Source organism: Gymnoscopelus braueri (assembly GCF_963280865.1).
Source record: "Gymnoscopelus braueri genome assembly, chromosome: 18".
Taxonomy (NCBI): Eukaryota; Metazoa; Chordata; class Actinopteri; order Myctophiformes; family Myctophidae; genus Gymnoscopelus; species Gymnoscopelus braueri.
In genome coordinates this window covers 28671976-28691675 of record NC_137618.1, presented here as the reverse complement: position 1 = coordinate 28691675, position 19700 = coordinate 28671976, and the positions used below count along the sequence as shown (strand labels likewise).

General features: G+C 42.0%; 3 protein-coding genes across 3 annotated transcripts; 1 reads left to right on the top strand and 2 right to left on the bottom strand.

Annotated features, from left to right (window-relative positions):
* Positions 1–1778: 1778 nt before the first annotated feature.
* Positions 1779–6737, bottom strand: LOC308073520 (tryptophan--tRNA ligase, cytoplasmic-like). Its single transcript, XM_080412455.1, has 11 exons — positions 6719–6737; positions 6254–6374; positions 5272–5485; positions 4988–5096; positions 4696–4815; positions 4372–4581; positions 4078–4178; positions 3693–3805; positions 3211–3384; positions 2852–2992; positions 1779–2218 (listed from the first exon to the last, which is right to left on the bottom strand). The coding sequence occupies exons 2-11, from the start codon at positions 6365–6367 to the stop codon at positions 2066–2068; spliced, it is 1449 nt and encodes a 482-aa protein (XP_080268581.1). The 5' UTR covers positions 6368–6374; positions 6719–6737; the 3' UTR covers positions 1779–2065.
* A 1787-nt stretch (positions 6738–8524) lies between these two features.
* LOC308106126 (tryptophan--tRNA ligase, cytoplasmic-like) lies at positions 8525–13485 on the bottom strand. Its single transcript, XM_080457164.1, has 11 exons — positions 13467–13485; positions 13002–13122; positions 12018–12231; positions 11734–11842; positions 11442–11561; positions 11145–11327; positions 10823–10923; positions 10438–10550; positions 9957–10130; positions 9598–9738; positions 8525–8964 (listed from the first exon to the last, which is right to left on the bottom strand). Exons 2-11 carry the CDS (start codon positions 13113–13115, stop codon positions 8812–8814), a joined length of 1422 nt encoding a protein of 473 aa, XP_080313290.1. The 5' UTR covers positions 13116–13122; positions 13467–13485; the 3' UTR covers positions 8525–8811.
* A 4555-nt stretch (positions 13486–18040) lies between these two features.
* On the top strand, positions 18041–18793 carry LOC308073310 (putative phosphatase phospho1; the record flags this gene model as incomplete). Its single annotated transcript, XM_080412186.1, has 1 exon — positions 18041–18793. One exon carries the CDS (start codon positions 18041–18043, stop codon positions 18791–18793), a length of 753 nt encoding a protein of 250 aa, XP_080268312.1.
* Positions 18794–19700: the final 907 nt, after the last annotated feature.

The window sequence follows — 19700 nt, the reverse complement described above, 5'->3', positions numbered from 1 at the left end:
GAACTTAGGCAATATTATTCTCTCTCTCGAGTTTCTTAAATGTGTGACCTCTCTGGATCGGCTCTGAGTCTGCTTGCTTCTTCACAGGCTGCTGGTAATTATCAGGTTGAGTGTCAGCGTTGCCAGATTCTGCGAGAGAAATAAGCAACCGGGTCTATGAAAACAAGCCCAAAAGAAGCGACTCGCTTCGCTTCTATTTGAAAATAGCCGATCTACAAGCTGAGGTATAGTCTTGTATGGTCCATACAAGATGGTCCATACAAGACTTGGGTTGATAAAATGTTTAGACCCCCCCCCCCATCTGAAAATGTTTTGTGCCAGACCTCGAGGTCCTTGCCATGAAAAGGTTTAAGAAAACAACATTAGGAAACAAGCCCAAATAAGCAACTACACTTTAGAAACAAGGCAAAAATACGCAACCCTTACATACCAATATTTACAAGCAACTTGTCTTTACATAAAAATAACCCCAAAGTGGCTTATAATAAGTGGACATGGCAACACTGTAAACTGCCTGCTGGAGCAGTGGGCGTATCTTAAGTGTGCGTGTACATTAATGCGTGCGTGCGTGCGTGTGCCTCTCTCTCTCTCTCTCTCTCTCTCTCTCTCTCTCTCTCTCTCTGGTTGGTTGGTTGGTTGGTTGATTGATTGGTTGATTGATTGAATGAATACTTAACAGTTTGAAAAGACAAGCACTGTAGGTGTTGTTCTCTGGATGCATGGGCAACTGAAATGAACACTTATGGTGATTAATTTGCCATATTAGGGCGTTCAACAGGCATCAGCGATCCCTGATTGGCAAAATCCTTCAGTTTCATAGATTGGCCAAACTTTGCGTGACGTTTGTGCCACTGTATACCATTATAATTGGTAGTGCACACACTCACTCCATTCTTTTACAGAGTTGTGAGATGTTCAGGTGTTTAGTGCATCTCGAAGGGGGACGAAAGAGAACTGGTCATGCTGCTGTGGCAGTCGGGCACAAGGTGTACTCTGGAGGGTACTGCTTCCCTTTGAGGTTCCGTCCATGCGCCGGGGTCACACAGCTGTGCTGATAGACGATATCATCTACATCTGGGGCGGGTTTAATGGTGTGAGGGAGCTCTACAACGTGCTTTATGCATTCGATGTCGTCACCCACAGATGGGTCAAACCCATGATTTCTCGGACTGTTCCAGAGGCGAGGTTCGGCCACTCAGCCTGTGACAGTGATGTCAGTCATCTCCATATGTGGTAATGTTACAGCCCAATTCAAGTGCCATTATTGTATCAGTCATCACAGCTAGTATTTTCTTGCCAGTATTAGAAGTAATTTCATATTATTTACACAGAACAGCTTGTGCAATGTAGAAAGTAAAATGAACTATGAACAAGCACATGTCTGCAGTTCATAGCATAACAAAGACCTTTAAATATACCTGTAAATATTTAACTGTTGAATAAAACTGACAAGTACACAAGGCAAATAGATATATGTATTAATTGGAGAGTTATACTGTATTGGTCTTGAGCATAAAATGGAATACCGGCAGAAAGACTCGCTCGCTGCATAAAATATTAAGGAAAACTCCTTAGACAGAGACTTAAGAAAATAGTATTTATTTTATTGGGACCGGTACCGAAACATTTGCTAATTTTATTCACCCCTCACTATGAGCACAGAGCCCTTTATGAGCATACAAAAATAAAATAAAAACTATTTTCTTAAGTCTCTGTCTAAGGAGTAGACGAGAGAGTATTTTATGCAGCGAGCCAGTCTTTTTCTGCCAGTTTTGGAACAATTTTCCCTGTTCATAAAATGGCATAAGAACAATTTATGGAAACATTTACAGTCAATTTGACACAGTGAGTTAATGTTTCTGGCAACAAGTGGCATGTACATTTTTGTAATGATTAGCTGTATGTAATGTAAGCGCATAACATGAATTTAATTGTTGAATATAATTTTTATTTTTTCCCAGTTCACAAGTGAGATCCATATTAAACATTGTCACAGGATTCACATTGGTATTGTCATTGCTACTGACCAGAAGATAAAACTTAACAGTCAAAATTCTGTAACAGGCTAGAAGTTCAACGGCCTGGGGGTCATGAACTGCTTGACCATGTCATCTGTCACTTCGCTCCTTTTCTGTTGGTGTTCGGCAATCATTGGCTGCAGAGTGTTAATCAAAAGTTGTTTCAACTCCCCTGTTAGCAGGGCTCCACTGGTATAGTCCTATGGGAAGGCGTGGAGATAAGACAGGAAAGTTATAGGGCAATGAATTATGAAAGCACAAGTACTTAAGTATGTACAAGAAGTATTATCTGACACAGTGAAAGCGCCATTGATGCGAGTGTTCCTGACACGTGTCATTATTTCACATTGAAAGCGTCAAACGTCTATATTCGGCTGGGTTATGTACTGTATCGTTGCTTCACGTTCTGCATTGAGCCTCAGTACCTGCCGTCTGTATTATCCCTCCTAACTCCCTGTAGCTGGCCGTCTTCCACACGCCGGCACAGCAGTCCGAAAATAAACAGTCTACTGTAGCACTCATCTCTTCCGTGTGTAATTGCATATAAATATATTATAGGCTTTTAACATCATACTGACCCAAATTAAACGAGGTACGTGCCAAAATATGCACACGCAAACACACATGCTGGGAGTTTGCACTGTGTCGTTCCATTCACTCTCTTCTCCTGCTCTCTCTCTGGTCTGTGCCGAGCATTGACACTCCAAAATAGAGCCATGCTCCACTTGATGCCTACATTGCGGCTACCGCCGTTATAAACAATGGCTACATTTGATGACGCACGTATCTGACGCTTGCAGTGTGTCAGTTCCTTATAGTCTCCTTTTTCTCACCTGTCTGATCTTCTCCAGCTGTTCATCATCTTCCAGGAAGAAGGTCAGATACATGAAGCACACGTCTACATCTGGGTTACCACCATGCTTCCTGTGTTCCTCCTCTGTGTTCTTCCCTCCGGAGAACGCATGCATGTTTATCTATGAGCCATAGCAACATAGCCAGGTTATTATTCAGTTAGAAATGCTAACCAACTGTTTATGTAGCAATATACTGTATTTTAGGCATTCTTCATCCCCATTGTTTGTTTAATTTTCAGTCATGTTCAAATACATGCTTCAAGTTGAAAATGACCAAATTTGAACCACTGTAGCGTGGGCAAGATTCAATAAACGCCTCCTGTGAAAGCATGCATCACCTTGTTCTTAATCTGCTTGGGTGTGTCAGTGAGGAAAATGGAGGAGTTAGCGTCACTGGCGCTCATCTTTGTCTGAGCCCCCTGCAGGGCAGGGAAGAAGGTGGAGTGCAGCAGAGCTGGCTTTGTATAGCCGATCCTGGGGGCTACATCACGGGTCATTCTGAAGTAGGGGTCCTGGAAACATGGAAAGACAGGTTGTTTCAAGTTTAACCCTTAACTTTATCAGTGATAAAATATCCATTTTGATGAACATTTTCCTTTGGCTAAATTTGGCACATTTACATCACATAAGACGTGATGTCATATTATGCTAACATTCTGCGATAGCCGATCTACAAGCTGAGGTAGATCGGCTATAGACACTTGGTGTAGAGGGGAAAAAAGAAGGGGGCCAAGTATAGAATATGAATTATATAGGGTTTAAGTGGTTAGTTAATGTGCTGTATATTGTCCCCACTAAATAAACAAATGGAATGACTGACCTGGTCTATGGCACAAGGGATAAGACACGGAACATCCTGTCTGCCTTTGAAGATATGAGGGAAAGAGCTACTGAAGGATGGAGCTGCCTGAATGGCTGGGAAGCTGATCTTTCCTGGATAGAGAGGTGAGAAACTTTAAAAAATAATATAATATATAATATTAAGGATCGCCTAAAACAGACATACCTTAGCAATGGGTAGAGCCTATCAATTATAGAAGAGCAAGTACATGACACATGAGATAAATGATCACTTCAGTCTTTGATTTAACCTGTGGTTGCCTGAACTAACAAACTCCACTACATTTTCTTTGCTTTTTATTTTACAAAAAATAAAAATGCATTTCCTTCCCCTCTACAAAGTATCTCTTCTCAGGTAATCTTACCTATGCAGTCACTTTCCGTGAAGCCAAAGATCCCTTTGACCTGGTTGAAAGTGACATGTTTCTGGATCTTCACCACGTTACGGTAAAATTCAGGCGTCGAACTGTGGAGACCAATATGAGTGAGATATTAACAGACATGCAAACTGGTTAAGGGTGCAAATGATGAGAAGGATGCATGAGCAGGGATAACAGTGGGGGGGTCCTAATCGTATGTCCTGTCTGTCTGGGCAAAAGGGGGCTCTTTGGTTAGAAAGCTAACCAAAAAGCTCCAACACAGCAATTCACACAATGTACCATGAAGCAACTGAGCGCTTGCCGTTACCCATATAGTCGAGGTCAGAGAAGATGAACGTCTTGTTGACATCAAAGCCACAGGCAATGATGTCCTTGGCATTCTCCATTGCATAGTGGTGACAATCCTCCAGGGACAGCTCCTTCCACAGGTATTTCTCATCGTCCGTCATTTGGATGACCAGAGGGATGTCGAACACATCCTGCAGCCACCTAGAACAAGGCAGGAGAGGGGTTGCAGTATCTCAACAGTATTTGTCTGACAGAGATAACCTTGGTTTCCAACATCTCTGTACAAAAGTTCATAAACTTTGAGATAAGGCTCACTTGGTGAAGATGAAGGGGATGAGGTGTCCAACATGCATGGACTCTGATGAGGGTCCTCTGCCGGTGTAAAGATAGAAGGACTTGTTCTTCTCGTATGCATCCAGCACCTGGTGCATATCTCTGCCAGACAAAACAGCCAGAACAGAGATATGTGCATTACGTTTTCCATTCACGGAGAAGAGATTACAAATAATATTGTATACACATGAAGCACAACCATTTCACCAGAATACGGACTCATGAAGGGTCAGAGTCAGATTAAATCTTTACTAGTATTGGCTCTGTTGCTGACCTGTGAGAGAAAAAGATTCCCCTTCTCAGAAAGCGGTGTGCTTTCTGGCCGGCCACCTTCTCAAGTCTGTCCACCAACTCCTTATCTATTTTGCTGCTACCAAACCTGACTAAGGAAAGATATAGTAGGATATCACATATTGTAATTAGTTGTAATAATTATATATTGCTACATACAGCAGCACTGTATGTTTATAAAAATACATGCGTACCACACACACAATTGTTCCCAGGTTTTTGGTAGAGGCACAATGCAGCATTAACAATCCTTTTGGTCCATTGTACCTATCAGTTTGTCATAGTCCACTCCCTTGGCACTGGTGGAGGACACATTCCATGGGTCAACTGTATCTACATCAGCACCATCTTCTGATGGCCCGTTGTCATGAACAACAGAATCTTCTGAGGGCGGACATCCTGCTTTGTAATCCTGACCCGTTATCTGTTTGTAGTCCAGTTTTAACTTTAACAGAATTTGGATGGCAGCATCAATGTCAGCCTGTAAACAAAAATGCTGCTGTCAAATAAGTGAGACACTGGGACACGTGTTTGGAGGAACATGCAAATGTCATGATTTACAAAACTGTTGGATTTTGTCAATAATATCAGGGGTTTTCAACTGATTATGAACCAGGGACCACCACCCTGACTGAGAATCAACCTGGGGACCACTGTTGTGTTAGGAGGGGGGATATGGGCGTGGTTTGGGGGAAAAAGCTTGAAATTAAATAATTACCGTTAAGGGCTTAATTCAATTTGTTAATTCGAGGTGAATTAAATCAAGCCCTTAACAGTCATTATTTAACTGAGATATACTAGTGGTCCTGAGCTTAAAAAAAGATTGAGAACCTCTGATCTATTCATTTCCCATGGTTGCCGTTATTCTGTTCTCTATTCTCTTAACCTTCCATATTAAAAATCATGTTAACTGATTCATTGCAACGTATGTATGAGCAAGCAGACACATGCGATTGAGTATGTGCACATTTCATAATAATGGTGACTCACCAGGAAATCCGGTACGGTTTCCCTTGAGATTCTAACTCCCATTTCTGTTAAAGTTTTTGACCTCCAACTTCCCAGTAACTAACATTGACGTATGACTGGTGTCGTACGTCACCAGGTAATTTACTGCACCGTTTCTCAACTAGTGGACGATAAAAATAATACAAATCTTCACTTTCCTACAAAATGCATGGTCAGGGACCACATGCAATATCTTCACGGATTCTGAAAACCCATGAATAATATGAACCGAAATACTTACTTTATCAGCCTTGGCAGTTTGTAGGGTTCTGACTTGGTCTCCTTGTGTGGTCAGTCTATCATACACTTCTCTTGGGCTCAAGCCCCCTGCATCATCGCTTTGACAATCCGCCATCTTCACACTGACCAAGACATAAGAAGTAACTGTTTAGGTCTAAAAACAACTAGCATTAAGTTCATGTTATTTTAAACAATTTCTGTCCACGCCTCATACAGATGTCTTTTCTGGGTTTTATTTCCACAACTCTCCAAACTCCTCCAATAGTAAACACCTAGACACCGTGAAAACTATGAAAAGAATAAACATACATTTGTCCTCTTGATTATCAAGTCCACACAGGTGCATCCAATTATTGGCATGTTACACTGAAGTCTCTCAAACAAAGTTTACATTTGCACATTTTGATAACACACATACACAGATACATCACAAATCAATGAAAGCACAACTACAATAAGCATTTACCGTGTGCGCCTCTTGAAACAGTGCAGAACTTAGGCAATATTATTCTCTCTCTCGAGTTTCTTAAATGTGTGACCTCTCTGGATCGGCTCTGAGTCTGCTTGCTTCTTCACAGGCTGCTGGTAATTATCAGGTTGAGTGTCAGCGTTGCCAGATTCTGCGAGAGAAATAAGCAACCGGGTCTATGAAAACAAGCCCAAAAGAAGCGACTCGCTTCGCTTCTATTTGAAAATAGCCGATCTACAAGCTGAGGTATAGTCTTGTATGGTCCATACAAGATGGTCCATACAAGACTTGGGTTGATAAAATGTTTAGACCCCCCCCCCATCTGAAAATGTTTTGTGCCAGACCTCGAGGTCCTTGCCATGAAAAGGTTTAAGAAAACAACATTAGGAAACAAGCCCAAATAAGCAACTACACTTTAGAAACAAGGCAAAAATACGCAACCCTTACATACCAATATTTACAAGCAACTTGTCTTTACATAAAAATAACCCCAAAGTGGCTTATAATAAGTGGACATGGCAACACTGTAAACTGCCTGCTGGAGCAGTGGGCGTATCTTAAGTGTGCGTGTACATTAATGCGTGCGTGCGTGCGTGTGCCTCTCTCTCTCTCTCTCTCTCTCTCTCTCTCTCTCTCTCTCTCTCTCTGGTTGGTTGGTTGGTTGGTTGATTGATTGGTTGATTGATTGAATGAATACTTAACAGTTTGAAAAGACAAGCACTGTAGGTGTTGTTCTCTGGATGCATGGGCAACTGAAATGAACACTTATGGTGATTAATTTGCCATATTAGGGCGTTCAACAGGCATCAGCGATCCCTGATTGGCAAAATCCTTCAGTTTCATAGATTGGCCAAACTTTGCGTGACGTTTGTGCCACTGTATACCATTATAATTGGTAGTGCACACACTCACTCCATTCTTTTACAGAGTTGTGAGATGTTCAGGTGTTTAGTGCATCTCGAAGGGGGACGAAAGAGAACTGGTCATGCTGCTGTGGCAGTCGGGCACAAGGTGTACTCTGGAGGGTACTGCTTCCCTTTGAGGTTCCGTCCATGCGCCGGGGTCACACAGCTGTGCTGATAGACGATATCATCTACATCTGGGGCGGGTTTAATGGTGTGAGGGAGCTCTACAACGTGCTTTATGCATTCGATGTCGTCACCCACAGATGGGTCAAACCCATGATTTCTCGGACTGTTCCAGAGGCGAGGTTCGGCCACTCAGCCTGTGACAGTGATGTCAGTCATCTCCATATGTGGTAATGTTACAGCCCAATTCAAGTGCCATTATTGTATCAGTCATCACAGCTAGTATTTTCTTGCCAGTATTAGAAGTAATTTCATATTATTTACACAGAACAGCTTGTGCAATGTAGAAAGTAAAATGAACTATGAACAAGCACATGTCTGCAGTTCATAGCATAACAAAGACCTTTAAATATACCTGTAAATATTTAACTGTTGAATAAAACTGACAAGTACACAAGGCAAATAGATATATGTATTAATTGGAGAGTTATACTGTATTGGTCTTGAGCATAAAATGGAATACCGGCAGAAAGACTCGCTCGCTGCATAAAATATTAAGGAAAACTCCTTAGACAGAGACTTAAGAAAATAGTATTTATTTTATTGGGACCGGTACCGAAACATTTGCTAATTTTATTCACCCCTCACTATGAGCACAGAGCCCTTTATGAGCATACAAAAATAAAATAAAAACTATTTTCTTAAGTCTCTGTCTAAGGAGTAGACGAGAGAGTATTTTATGCAGCGAGCCAGTCTTTTTCTGCCAGTTTTGGAACAATTTTCCCTGTTCATAAAATGGCATAAGAACAATTTATGGAAACATTTACAGTCAATTTGACACAGTGAGTTAATGTTTCTGGCAACAAGTGGCATGTACATTTTTGTAATGATTAGCTGTATGTAATGTAAGCGCATAACATGAATTTAATTGTTGAATATAATTTTTATTTTTTCCCAGTTCACAAGTGAGATCCATATTAAACATTGTCACAGGATTCACATTGGTATTGTCATTGCTACTGACCAGAAGATAAAACTTAACAGTCAAAATTCTGTAACAGGCTAGAAGTTCAACGGCCTGGGGGTCATGAACTGCTTGACCATGTCATCTGTCACTTCGCTCCTTTTCTGTTGGTGTTCGGCAATCATTGGCTGCAGAGTGTTAATCAAAAGTTGTTTCAACTCCCCTGTTAGCAGGGCTCCACTGGTATAGTCCTATGGGAAGGCGTGGAGATAAGACAGGAAAGTTATAGGGCAATGAATTATGAAAGCACAAGTACTTAAGTATGTACAAGAAGTATTATCTGACACAGTGAAAGCGCCATTGATGCGAGTGTTCCTGACACGTGTCATTATTTCACATTGAAAGCGTCAAACGTCTATATTCGGCTGGGTTATGTACTGTATCGTTGCTTCACGTTCTGCATTGAGCCTCAGTACCTGCCGTCTGTATTATCCCTCCTAACTCCCTGTAGCTGGCCGTCTTCCACACGCCGGCACAGCAGTCCGAAAATAAACAGTCTACTGTAGCACTCATCTCTTCCGTGTGTAATTGCATATAAATATATTATAGGCTTTTAACATCATACTGACCCAAATTAAACGAGGTACGTGCCAAAATATGCACACGCAAACACACATGCTGGGAGTTTGCACTGTGTCGTTCCATTCACTCTCTTCTCCTGCTCTCTCTCTGGTCTGTGCCGAGCATTGACACTCCAAAATAGAGCCATGCTCCACTTGATGCCTACATTGCGGCTACCGCCGTTATAAACAATGGCTACATTTGATGACGCACGTATCTGACGCTTGCAGTGTGTCAGTTCCTTATAGTCTCCTTTTTCTCACCTGTCTGATCTTCTCCAGCTGTTCATCATCTTCCAGGAAGAAGGTCAGATACATGAAGCACACGTCTACATCTGGGTTACCACCATGCTTCCTGTGTTCCTCCTCTGTGTTCTTCCCTCCGGAGAACGCATGCATGTTTATCTATGAGCCATAGCAACATAGCCAGGTTATTATTCAGTTAGAAATGCTAACCAACTGTTGATGTAGCAATATACTGTATTTTAGGCATTCTTCATCCCCATTGTTTGTTTAATTTTCAGTCATGTTCAAATACATGCTTCAAGTTGAAAATGACCAAATTTGAACCACTGTAGCGTGGGCAAGATTCAATAAACGCCTCCTGTGAAAGCATGCATCACCTTGTTCTTAATCTGCTTGGGTGTGTCAGTGAGGAAAATGGAGGAGTTAGCGTCACTGGCGCTCATCTTTGTCTGAGCCCCCTGCAGGGCAGGGAAGAAGGTGGAGTGCAGCAGAGCTGGCTTTGTATAGCCGATCCTGGGGGCTACATCACGGGTCATTCTGAAGTAGGGGTCCTGGAAACATGGAAAGACAGGTTGTTTCAAGTTTAACCCTTAACTTTATCAGTGATAAAATATCCATTTTGATGAACATTTTCCTTTGGCTAAATTTGGCACATTTACATCACATAAGACGTGATGTCATATTATGCTAACATTCTGCGATAGCCGATCTACAAGCTGAGGTAGATCGGCTATAGACACTTGTGTAGAGGGGAAAAAAGAAGGGGGCCAAGTATAGAATATGAATTATATAGGGTTTAAGTGGTTAGTTAATGTGCTGTATATTGTCCCCACTAAATAAACAAATGGAATGACTGACCTGGTCTATGGCACAAGGGATAAGACACGGAACATCCTGTCTGCCTTTGAAGATATGAGGGAAAGAGCTACTGAAGGATGGAGCTGCCTGAATGGCTGGGAAGCTGATCTTTCCTGGATAGAGAGGTGAGAAACTTTAAAAAATAATATAATATATAATATTAAGGATCGCCTAAAACAGACATACCTTAGCAATGGGTAGAGCCTATCAATTATAGAAGAGCAAGTACATGACACATGAGATAAATGATCACTTCAGTCTTTGATTTAACCTGTGGTTGCCTGAACTAACAAACTCCACTACATTTTCTTTGCTTTTTATTTTACAAAAAATAAAAATGCATTTCCTTCCCCTCTACAAAGTATCTCTTCTCAGGTAATCTTACCTATGCAGTCACTTTCCGTGAAGCCAAAGATCCCTTTGACCTGGTTGAAAGTGACATGTTTCTGGATCTTCACCACGTTACGGTAAAATTCAGGCGTCGAACTGTGGAGACCAATATGAGTGAGATATTAACAGACATGCAAACTGGTTAAGGGTGCAAATGATGAGAAGGATGCATGAGCAGGGATAACAGTGGGGGGGGTCTAATCGTATGTCCTGTCTGTCTGGGCAAAAGGGGGCTCTTTGGTTAGAAAGCTAACCAAAAAGCTCCAACACAGCAATTCACACAATGTACCATGAAGCAACTGAGCGCTTGCCGTTACCCCATATAGTCGAGGTCAGAGAAGATGAACGTCTTGTTGACATCAAAGCCACAGGCAATGATGTCCTTGGCATTCTCCATTGCATAGTGGTGACAATCCTCCAGGGACAGCTCCTTCCACAGGTATTTCTCGTCGTCCGTCATTTGGATGACCAGAGGGATGTCGAACACATCCTGCAGCCACCTAGAACAAGGCAGGAGAGGGGTTGCAGTATCTCAACAGTATTTGTCTGACAGAGATAACCTTGGTTTCCAACATCTCTGTACAAAAGTTCATAAACTTTGAGATAAGGCTCACTTGGTGAAGATGAAGGGGATGAGGTGTCCAACATGCATGGACTCTGATGAGGGTCCTCTGCCGGTGTAAAGATAGAAGGACTTGTTCTTCTCGTATGCATCCAGCACCTGGTGCATATCTCTGCCAGACAAAACAGCCAGAACAGAGATATGTGCATTACGTTTTCCATTCACGGAGAAGAGATTACAAATAATATTGTATACACATGAAGCACAACCATTTCACCAGAATACGGACTCATGAAGGGTCAGAGTCAGATTAAATCTTTACTAGTATTGGCTCTGTTGCTGACCTGTGAGAGAAAAAGATTCCCCTTCTCAGAAAGCGGTGTGCTTTCTGGCCGGCCACCTTCTCAAGTCTGTCCACCAACTCCTTATCTATTTTGCTGCTACCAAACCTGACTAAGGAAAGATATAGTAGGATATCACATATTGTAATTAGTTGTAATAATTATATATTGCTACATACAGCAGCACTGTATGTTTATAAAAATACATGCGTACCACACACACAATTGTTCCCAGGTTTTTGGTAGAGGCACAATGCAGCATTAACAATCCTTTTGGTCCATTGTACCTATCAGTTTGTCATAGTCCACTCCCTTGGCACTGGTGGAGGACACATTCCATGGGTCAACTGTATCTACATCAGCACCATCTTCTGATGGCCCGTTGTCATGAACAACAGAATCTTCTGAGGGCGGACATCCTGCTTTGTAATCCTGACCCGTTATCTGTTTGTAGTCCAGTTTTAACTTTAACAGAATTTGGATGGCAGCATCAATGTCAGCCTGTAAACAAAAATGCTGCTGTCAAATAAGTGAGACACTGGGACACGTGTTTGGAGGAACATGCAAATGTCATGATTTACAAAACTGTTGGATTTTGTCAATAATATCAGGGGTTTTCAACTGATTATGAACCAGGGACCACCACCCTGACTGAGAATCAACCTGGGGACCACTGTTGTGTTAGGAGGGGGGATATGGGCGTGGTTTGGGGGAAAAAGCTTGAAATTAAATAATTACCGTTAAGGGCTTAATTCAATTTGTTAATTCGAGGTGAATTAAATCAAGCCCTTAACAGTCATTATTTAACTGAGATATACTAGTGGTCCTGAGCTTAAAAAAAGATTGAGAACCTCTGATCTATTCATTTCCCATGGTTGCCGTTATTCTGTTCTCTATTCTCTTAACCTTCCATATTAAAAATCATGTTAACTGATTCATTGCAACGTATGTATGAGCAAGCAGACACATGCGATTGAGTATGTGCACATTTCATAATAATGGTGACTCACCAGGAAATCCGGTACGGTTTCCCTTGAGATTCTAACTCCCATTTCTGTTAAAGTTTTTGACCTCCAACTTCCCAGTAACTAACATTGACGTATGACTGGTGTCGTACGTCACCAGGTAATTTACTGCACTGTTTCTCAACTAGTGGACGATAAAAATAAAATACAAATCTTCACTTTCCTACAAAATGCATGGTCAGGGACCACATGCAATATCTTCACGGATTCTGAAAACCCATGAATAATATGAACCGAAATACTTACTTTATCAGCCTTGGCAGTTTGTAGGGTTCTGACTTGGTCTCCTTGTGTGGTCAGTCTATCATACACTTCTCTTGGGCTCAAGCCCCCTGCATCATCGCTTTGACAATCCGCCATCTTCACACTGACCAAGACATAAGAAGTAACTGTTTAGGTCTAAAAACAACTAGCATTAAGTTCATGTTATTTTAAACAATTTCTGTCCACGCCTCATACAGATGTCTTTTCTGGGTTTTATTTCCACAACTCTCCAAACTCCTCCAATAGTAAACACCTAGACACCGTGAAAACTATGAAAAGAATAAACATACATTTGTCCTCTTGATTATCAAGTCCACACAGGTGCATCCAATTATTGGCATGTTACACTGAAGTCTCTCAAACAAAGTTTACATTTGCACATTTTGATAACACACATACACAGATACATCACAAATCAATGAAAGCACAACTACAATAAGCATTTACCGTGTGCGCCTCTTGAAACAGTGCAGAACTTAGGCAATATTATTCTCTCTCTCGAGTTTCTTAAATGTGTGACCTCTCTGGATCGGCTCTGAGTCTGCTTGCTTCTTCACAGGCTGCTGGTAATTATCAGGTTGAGTGTCAGCGTTGCCAGATTCTGCGAGAGAAATAAGCAACCGGGTCTATGAAAACAAGCCCAAAAGAAGCGACTCGCTTCGCTTCTATTTGAAAATAGCCGATCTACAAGCTGAGGTATAGTCTTGTATGGTCCATACAAGATGGTCCATACAAGACTTGGGTTGATAAAATGTTTAGACCCCCCCCCCCATCTGAAAATGTTTTGTGCCAGACCTCGAGGTCCTTGCCATGAAAAGGTTTAAGAAAACAACATTAGGAAACAAGCCCAAATAAGCAACTACACTTTAGAAACAAGGCAAAAATACGCAACCCTTACATACCAATATTTACAAGCAACTTGTCTTTACATAAAAATAACCCCAAAGTGGCTTATAATAAGTGGACATGGCAACACTGTAAACTGCCTGCTGGAGCAGTGGGCGTATCTTAAGTGTGCGTGTACATTAATGCGTGCGTGCGTGCGTGCGTGTCTCTCTCTCTCTCTCTCTCTCTCTCTCTCTCTCTCTCTCTCTCTCTCTCTCTCTCTCTCTCTCTCTCTCTCTGGTTGGTTGGTTGGTTGGTTGGTTGATTGATTGGTTGATTGATTGAATGAATACTTAACAGTTTGAAAAGACAAGCACTGTAGGTGTTGTTCTCTGGATGCATGGGCAACTGAAATGAACACTTATGGTGATTCATTTGCCATATTAGGGCGTTCAACAGGCATCAGCGATCCCTGATTGGCAAAATCCTTCAGTTTCATAGATTGGCCAAACTTTGCGTGACGTTTGTGCCACTGTATACCATTATAATTGGTAGTGCACACACTCACTCCATTCTTTTACAGAGTTGTGAGATGTTCAGGTGTTTAGTGCATCTCGAAGGGGGACGAAAGAGAACTGGTCATGCTGCTGTGGCAGTCGGGCACAAGGTGTACTCTGGAGGGTACTGCTTCCCTTTGAGGTTCCGTCCATGCGCCGGGGTCACACAGCTGTGCTGATAGACGATATCATCTACATCTGGGGCGGGTTTAATGGTGTGAGGGAGCTCTACAACGTGCTTTATGCATTCGATGTCGTCACCCACAGATGGGTCAAACCCATGATTTCTCGGACTGTTCCAGAGGCGAGGTTCGGCCACTCAGCCTGTGACTTGGGGAAGGTCATGTATGTCTTTGGAGGTTACAAATGGCTAACTCTGTGGACTAATGACATCTACAAGTTGCACACCACTACAATGGTCTGGACTTTAATTAACACCGGAGGCACTCCGGCACCTGCTTCATCACAACAGTCTGCCACCATCATCCGGACAAAGATGTTTGTAAAGGACGAGCACTGGGAGTCGGAGAGGGAAAAGACCGCAAAGGTGGAGAGACCTTTGTGTTTCTTCAAGTTTTTTTTTAAATATGGTAATAAATTGAGCAGTATACAAAATCAAAATGTTCTGGTGACTTTCAGTTTTGTTCAAGCAAATACAATTTATGAGCACTCGCACTCATGACAAAAACGAAGATAAAAAGGCCTAAGTGTGAGAAGTATTTGTATTCCTGCCACCTCAATATGATATTCCTTGTAGGACTTCCTAATGCACACATGCTGATGTATCTGAGCCTGTTGCCGATGACATTTGGGACGGCTATGTAGAAATTACTTTAAGGAAACAAAAGGCTCGGAAGGCAAAATGAAAGGCCATAGCAATAAACAACAGATAACTACCTGAAGCTGCAACATACAGTACGTCGTGATAATTGGAGGTGCATTAATGCAACTGGGGGTGAGAGATTGAAAATAGGCGTAGAATTAATTAGTAGTTTTCTGAGTACAATAAAATAACTTCATAGGACTTTGGAGAAAACTAAGGTGACTGTTTACTGAGTTTTTGCTATATTGATTTAAATATAGCAGGACATTATGGCTTCATTTTCCTGTTCTAAGGCTTCTGGTGTTATGAATTCACAATGCAAACTGATTTATATTGCGACATATTGTATCAACCCTACTCTGCATCCGGAAGCAGACGGTCAATTTGGAATATGTGGAAGGAAAGACATACTACATGTATATGTCGAGTAGTACTAGTCAATTTTGGAAGTTCTGTAATTTAAGTATCATAGAGAAATGATATCAAAATGTCTTGTACTTTTGGCCACTCAGTGTAGCCAACCAATGTAGTCCAAACCGATGATCAAAATTCCAAAACTGTAAATCACACAGCTTAGATAATGACACTAGAGATCCCGCAAACTACATGTGACATGATGCCACACATTATGAATAGTAAAAAAGGGAAAACATAATGTGTGCTCTACTCACTCTATCCAACTGTGAGTTTTGCCATACATATACATAGGATGTTTAATGCAGAAATAAACTAGAAAAAGTCCTCCTCGGAGCACAGGTCTCCGCCAGGTCAGGTAGGCTATTGTGGCCTCCTGGTGGCGCTATAATAGGCCAATGTGAAACGGGTGCCATTTGTTCTTAGGCCTTGCACATCAATTGGACCCTGACTGCATTCATGATTTGAGGCATTTTGTTAAAAACACTTGTTTTGCTAAATTAGACCTGCTGGTGGCGCTATAGCAGGCCAATGTTAAAAGGGTGGCATTTGTTCCTCAACATAGTGTGAATGTGCGTGCAAAGTTTGACCGCAATCGGACAGTGCGTTCATGATTTGCGGAATTTTGTTCAAAACAAGCCAATAATGCAAACTTTAGATGTCAATCTTAGCCAATCAGGATAGAATATGAAAAATCAAACACATCCGTCTTGATCACATGACTATAGAGATCATGTGTACCGATTTGCGTGAAATTTGGATAAAATTGGAAGGAGTAGTATAAAATAATGTGTTCTACATAAGTCGATAAAAGGCAGATGTGAAAAATGCAGGGCAATGGTTTTTTGTTGACCTCTAAGGAGTGTGCATACAAAGTTTTACACAGATTGGTGCAGTTATAGGTAAAAACACGAATCGGCCTGTTATAGCGCCACCATGAGGCTGATTGGAAAAATTTCAAGTGGCATTTCTTCCTCGGCCTAATGGGAATGTGCGTGCAAAATTTCACGGAAACTGCATGCTGTGTTCATGATTTGAGGCATTTTGTTCAAAACACAGCACTCCTGCAAACTTTGGAAGACATTTTTAGCCAATCAGGATGGAATAAGAAAAATCTGAAAGACCCGTTTCGTTTAATGACTTTAGAGATACTTTGTAGTGATTTGCGTGATCTTTGGACAAAATCTGTAGGAGTACTGTCAAAAAATATGTTTTGCACAAATCGGCCTCCTGGTGGTGCTATAAAAGGGCCATGAGAAATATTTGGGGCAGAGGTTCTGAATTGGCATCCAGGGAGTGTGTGTGCACAGTTTCGCTGCGACCGGGCCAACGGTGCCTGAGATTAGCTGCTCACAGACAGATGGACGGACGGACACACACACGGACACACAGACACACGGACACACGGACGGACAGGGTGAAAAACATACTCTCTCGCCATGCCTTTCGGCCTGGCGGAAACAATTAATAGAAACTATGAAACATATCGCTCAGGAAAATACAAGCACACCATTCTATTTGACATGTACAGTATGTGGCATGAAAACTGTGTAAGGAGTAGCATCCAAACCTTATAATGTACAGTACTAGACTGGTGCACAGGCCTACTCTGGAATCATGCAGGTGGGGGAAGATATGCAATACCTGTTGTACCCGTTGTACCCGTCTGTCTGTCTGTCTGTCTGTCTGTGTCCCTTTTATGCCCATATTGGAGATCTCTGTATCTGTCTGTCTGCCTGTGTCCCTTTTATGGCCATATATGGAGAACCCTGATGTCATCAGTATTTACCCATGTATGGGGATGCCCATAAGCATATATTGGTCGGCTCTGCGGTTATAGACAGCCACCTATCCGACGACTTGACGCTGAGCACTCGGGTCCTCTGCAATATGCACGCCGAGTTTGAGGTCGATCTGTAGTGTACTATACTATACTATAAATAGATACAATTATTGGACTGTGGTTGCACTAATTATTTGGAAAAGCGCAGGAAGTATGTATAGTATGGACCATGGTTTAGATTTTCAAGTTCTAAACATCTACCATTCTCTGTCCATATGAATTAGTTCCTGAGGCCTATAGCCAGAAATGTAGGAGTTGTAGAACCCAAAAGTTCTGTATGGGTTTGTTGACGTCATCATGCAATGACATCACGTTGTCAACACAACCATGTCATTGTCATTTAAAGTGAAATGTCAAACAAAAGAAAGATCATTTAACACACAGTATTAGCCTGCTTTTAGCTTGCCTGCTTTTAGCTATCCCTGAAAATATGATGGAAACACTTCATCCTGTCCGTGTTGACGGTCAGTAGTTGCAGAACCCTCCACGTGGCTCATCCCGGGCAATAACAACGTCAGAAGCTGTATCACGTAACTGTCTGAAGTAGCTATTTCTGCTGATGGCTGCCACTTTCAGCCCCGGCACTGCTGAATCTCCAACCCCACGTTTCCTGATGCTGCTTGACTTCGACAGCACCATTGTCAACGAGGACAGCAATGACACAGTGGTGGACACAATACTGGGCCAGCAGCTTCCCAATAATCTGATGGCTTTGAAAGAAAAAAACTTTTACGAGTACATGAAGAATACGCTGGCCTACATGGCGGAGCGTGGCGTGTCCGAGGACTCCATCCGCAAGGTGGTGGAGAAGATCCCTTCCTCCCCGGGACTGCCGGCTCTCTTCGAGTACCTCGACAACCACCAGAATGACTTTGAGCTGTTGGTGGTCTCAGACGCTAATGTGTATTTCATAGAGAAGTGGCTGGAATACAACAAAATTCGTCACCTCTTCCAGAGGATCTTCAGCAACCCGGCGAGCTTCGTGGACGGACAACTCGTCCTGCAACCCTACCACTCTCATAAGTGCACACATTGCCCAGAAAACATGTGCAAGCAAGTCATCCTGAGGAAGTACCTGACCAAACGGCAAGAGCGAGGCAAAGCACCCTTCCAAAAGGTGTTCTACATTGGGGACGGGGCCAATGACATCTGCCCCTCCAGGGCCCTGGGCCCAGATGACACGGCTTTCCCCAGGAAGGACTTCACCATGCACCAACTCCTGAAGCAGATAGACAACTTCCAGGCCAATGTTGTGCCTTGGGAAAGGGGAGAGGATGTGGTGGAATGCCTGAAGAAACTCATTGAGATTTGAAACATGGGTACGTGTGCGCACGTATATTGTTTGTGCATGTGAGAGAGGGGTGTGCCCATGTGGTGTTTTTTTTTATCCATTCATCCATCCATATTGTTTTTTATGGCATGGCACCAAAGGGGACAGCCAGGCCCAGACTGGTCATTGGGAGATTTGGGACATTTCCCAATGGCCTGCATGTCACTGATGTGGCCCGAAATCTTACTATTGCTGCTATTCTTTTATTAATTCATTTAATATTATTTTTGTTTATTATATTGGTGCTACAAATGTCCCGAGGGACCAGAAAAGAAGTATTGTACTTTTATGTACTATTATTATCAACTTATACCAAATGGCCATAACCTATTCATTGAAAGGAAAATTGCTGAGACGGTCATGACACACATTCTGAATGTGGTTTGTTAACCAGTTTGAGGCTCCAAAAAGGATCCTAAGCAGGCAGAGGAAGTGAATGAGTGAATGACTTAAGCATTCTTTTTTGTTTTTATCATACATTGTAATCATTGTATTTTTTTTATCTCATACTTTTCTGAAATTACTTTTGTTTTTTTTATCATTTCTATTTTAAGTTTTCATTCCAATCCAGATTATACAGTGGAGAAGGTACAGTACATATCACTCAAGAAGATGAGATAGAGATAGTAACAATAGAAAATTATTATCAAGTAGGATCATTTCTTCCTTTTTCCCTTTACCTCTTTTTCCTTATTCTTTCCCATTGTTTCTCCTTTCCTTTTCTGTAATTAAAATACAATACTTTTATTGTCAAATACTATGTTTGACCAAAACAGAGGCAAAGACTGTTCAAATGCTCAAAGTGAGAATTTATTGAGGGGGCTCGTTACAACAGCAGGGTGGGGGGAATTAAATAAACAGCCAAGCAAAACTTCTTCCCGGTCTGGGG

What these genes read in the sequence shown, in the direction of transcription:
- LOC308073520 (XM_080412455.1), bottom strand. Translation starts at nt 6,367, where the DNA reads ATGGCGGATTGTCAAAGCGATGATGCAGGGGGCTTGAGCCCAAGAGAA. An exon ending in GGACTATGACAAACTGATAG is followed by an intron (nt 5,097 to 5,271) that starts GTACAATGGACC and finishes ATCTTTCCTTAG; the next exon opens with TCAGGTTTGGTAGCAGCAAA. An exon ending in CACGGAAAGTGACTGCATAG is followed by an intron (nt 3,806 to 4,077) that starts GTAAGATTACCT and finishes CTCTCTATCCAG; the next exon opens with GAAAGATCAGCTTCCCAGCC.
- LOC308106126 (XM_080457164.1), bottom strand. Translation starts at nt 13,115, where the DNA reads ATGGCGGATTGTCAAAGCGATGATGCAGGGGGCTTGAGCCCAAGAGAA. An exon ending in CACGGAAAGTGACTGCATAG is followed by an intron (nt 10,551 to 10,822) that starts GTAAGATTACCT and finishes CTCTCTATCCAG; the next exon opens with GAAAGATCAGCTTCCCAGCC. An exon ending in CCAAGCAGATTAAGAACAAG is followed by an intron (nt 9,739 to 9,956) that starts GTGATGCATGCT and finishes TATGGCTCATAG; the next exon opens with ATAAACATGCATGCGTTCTC.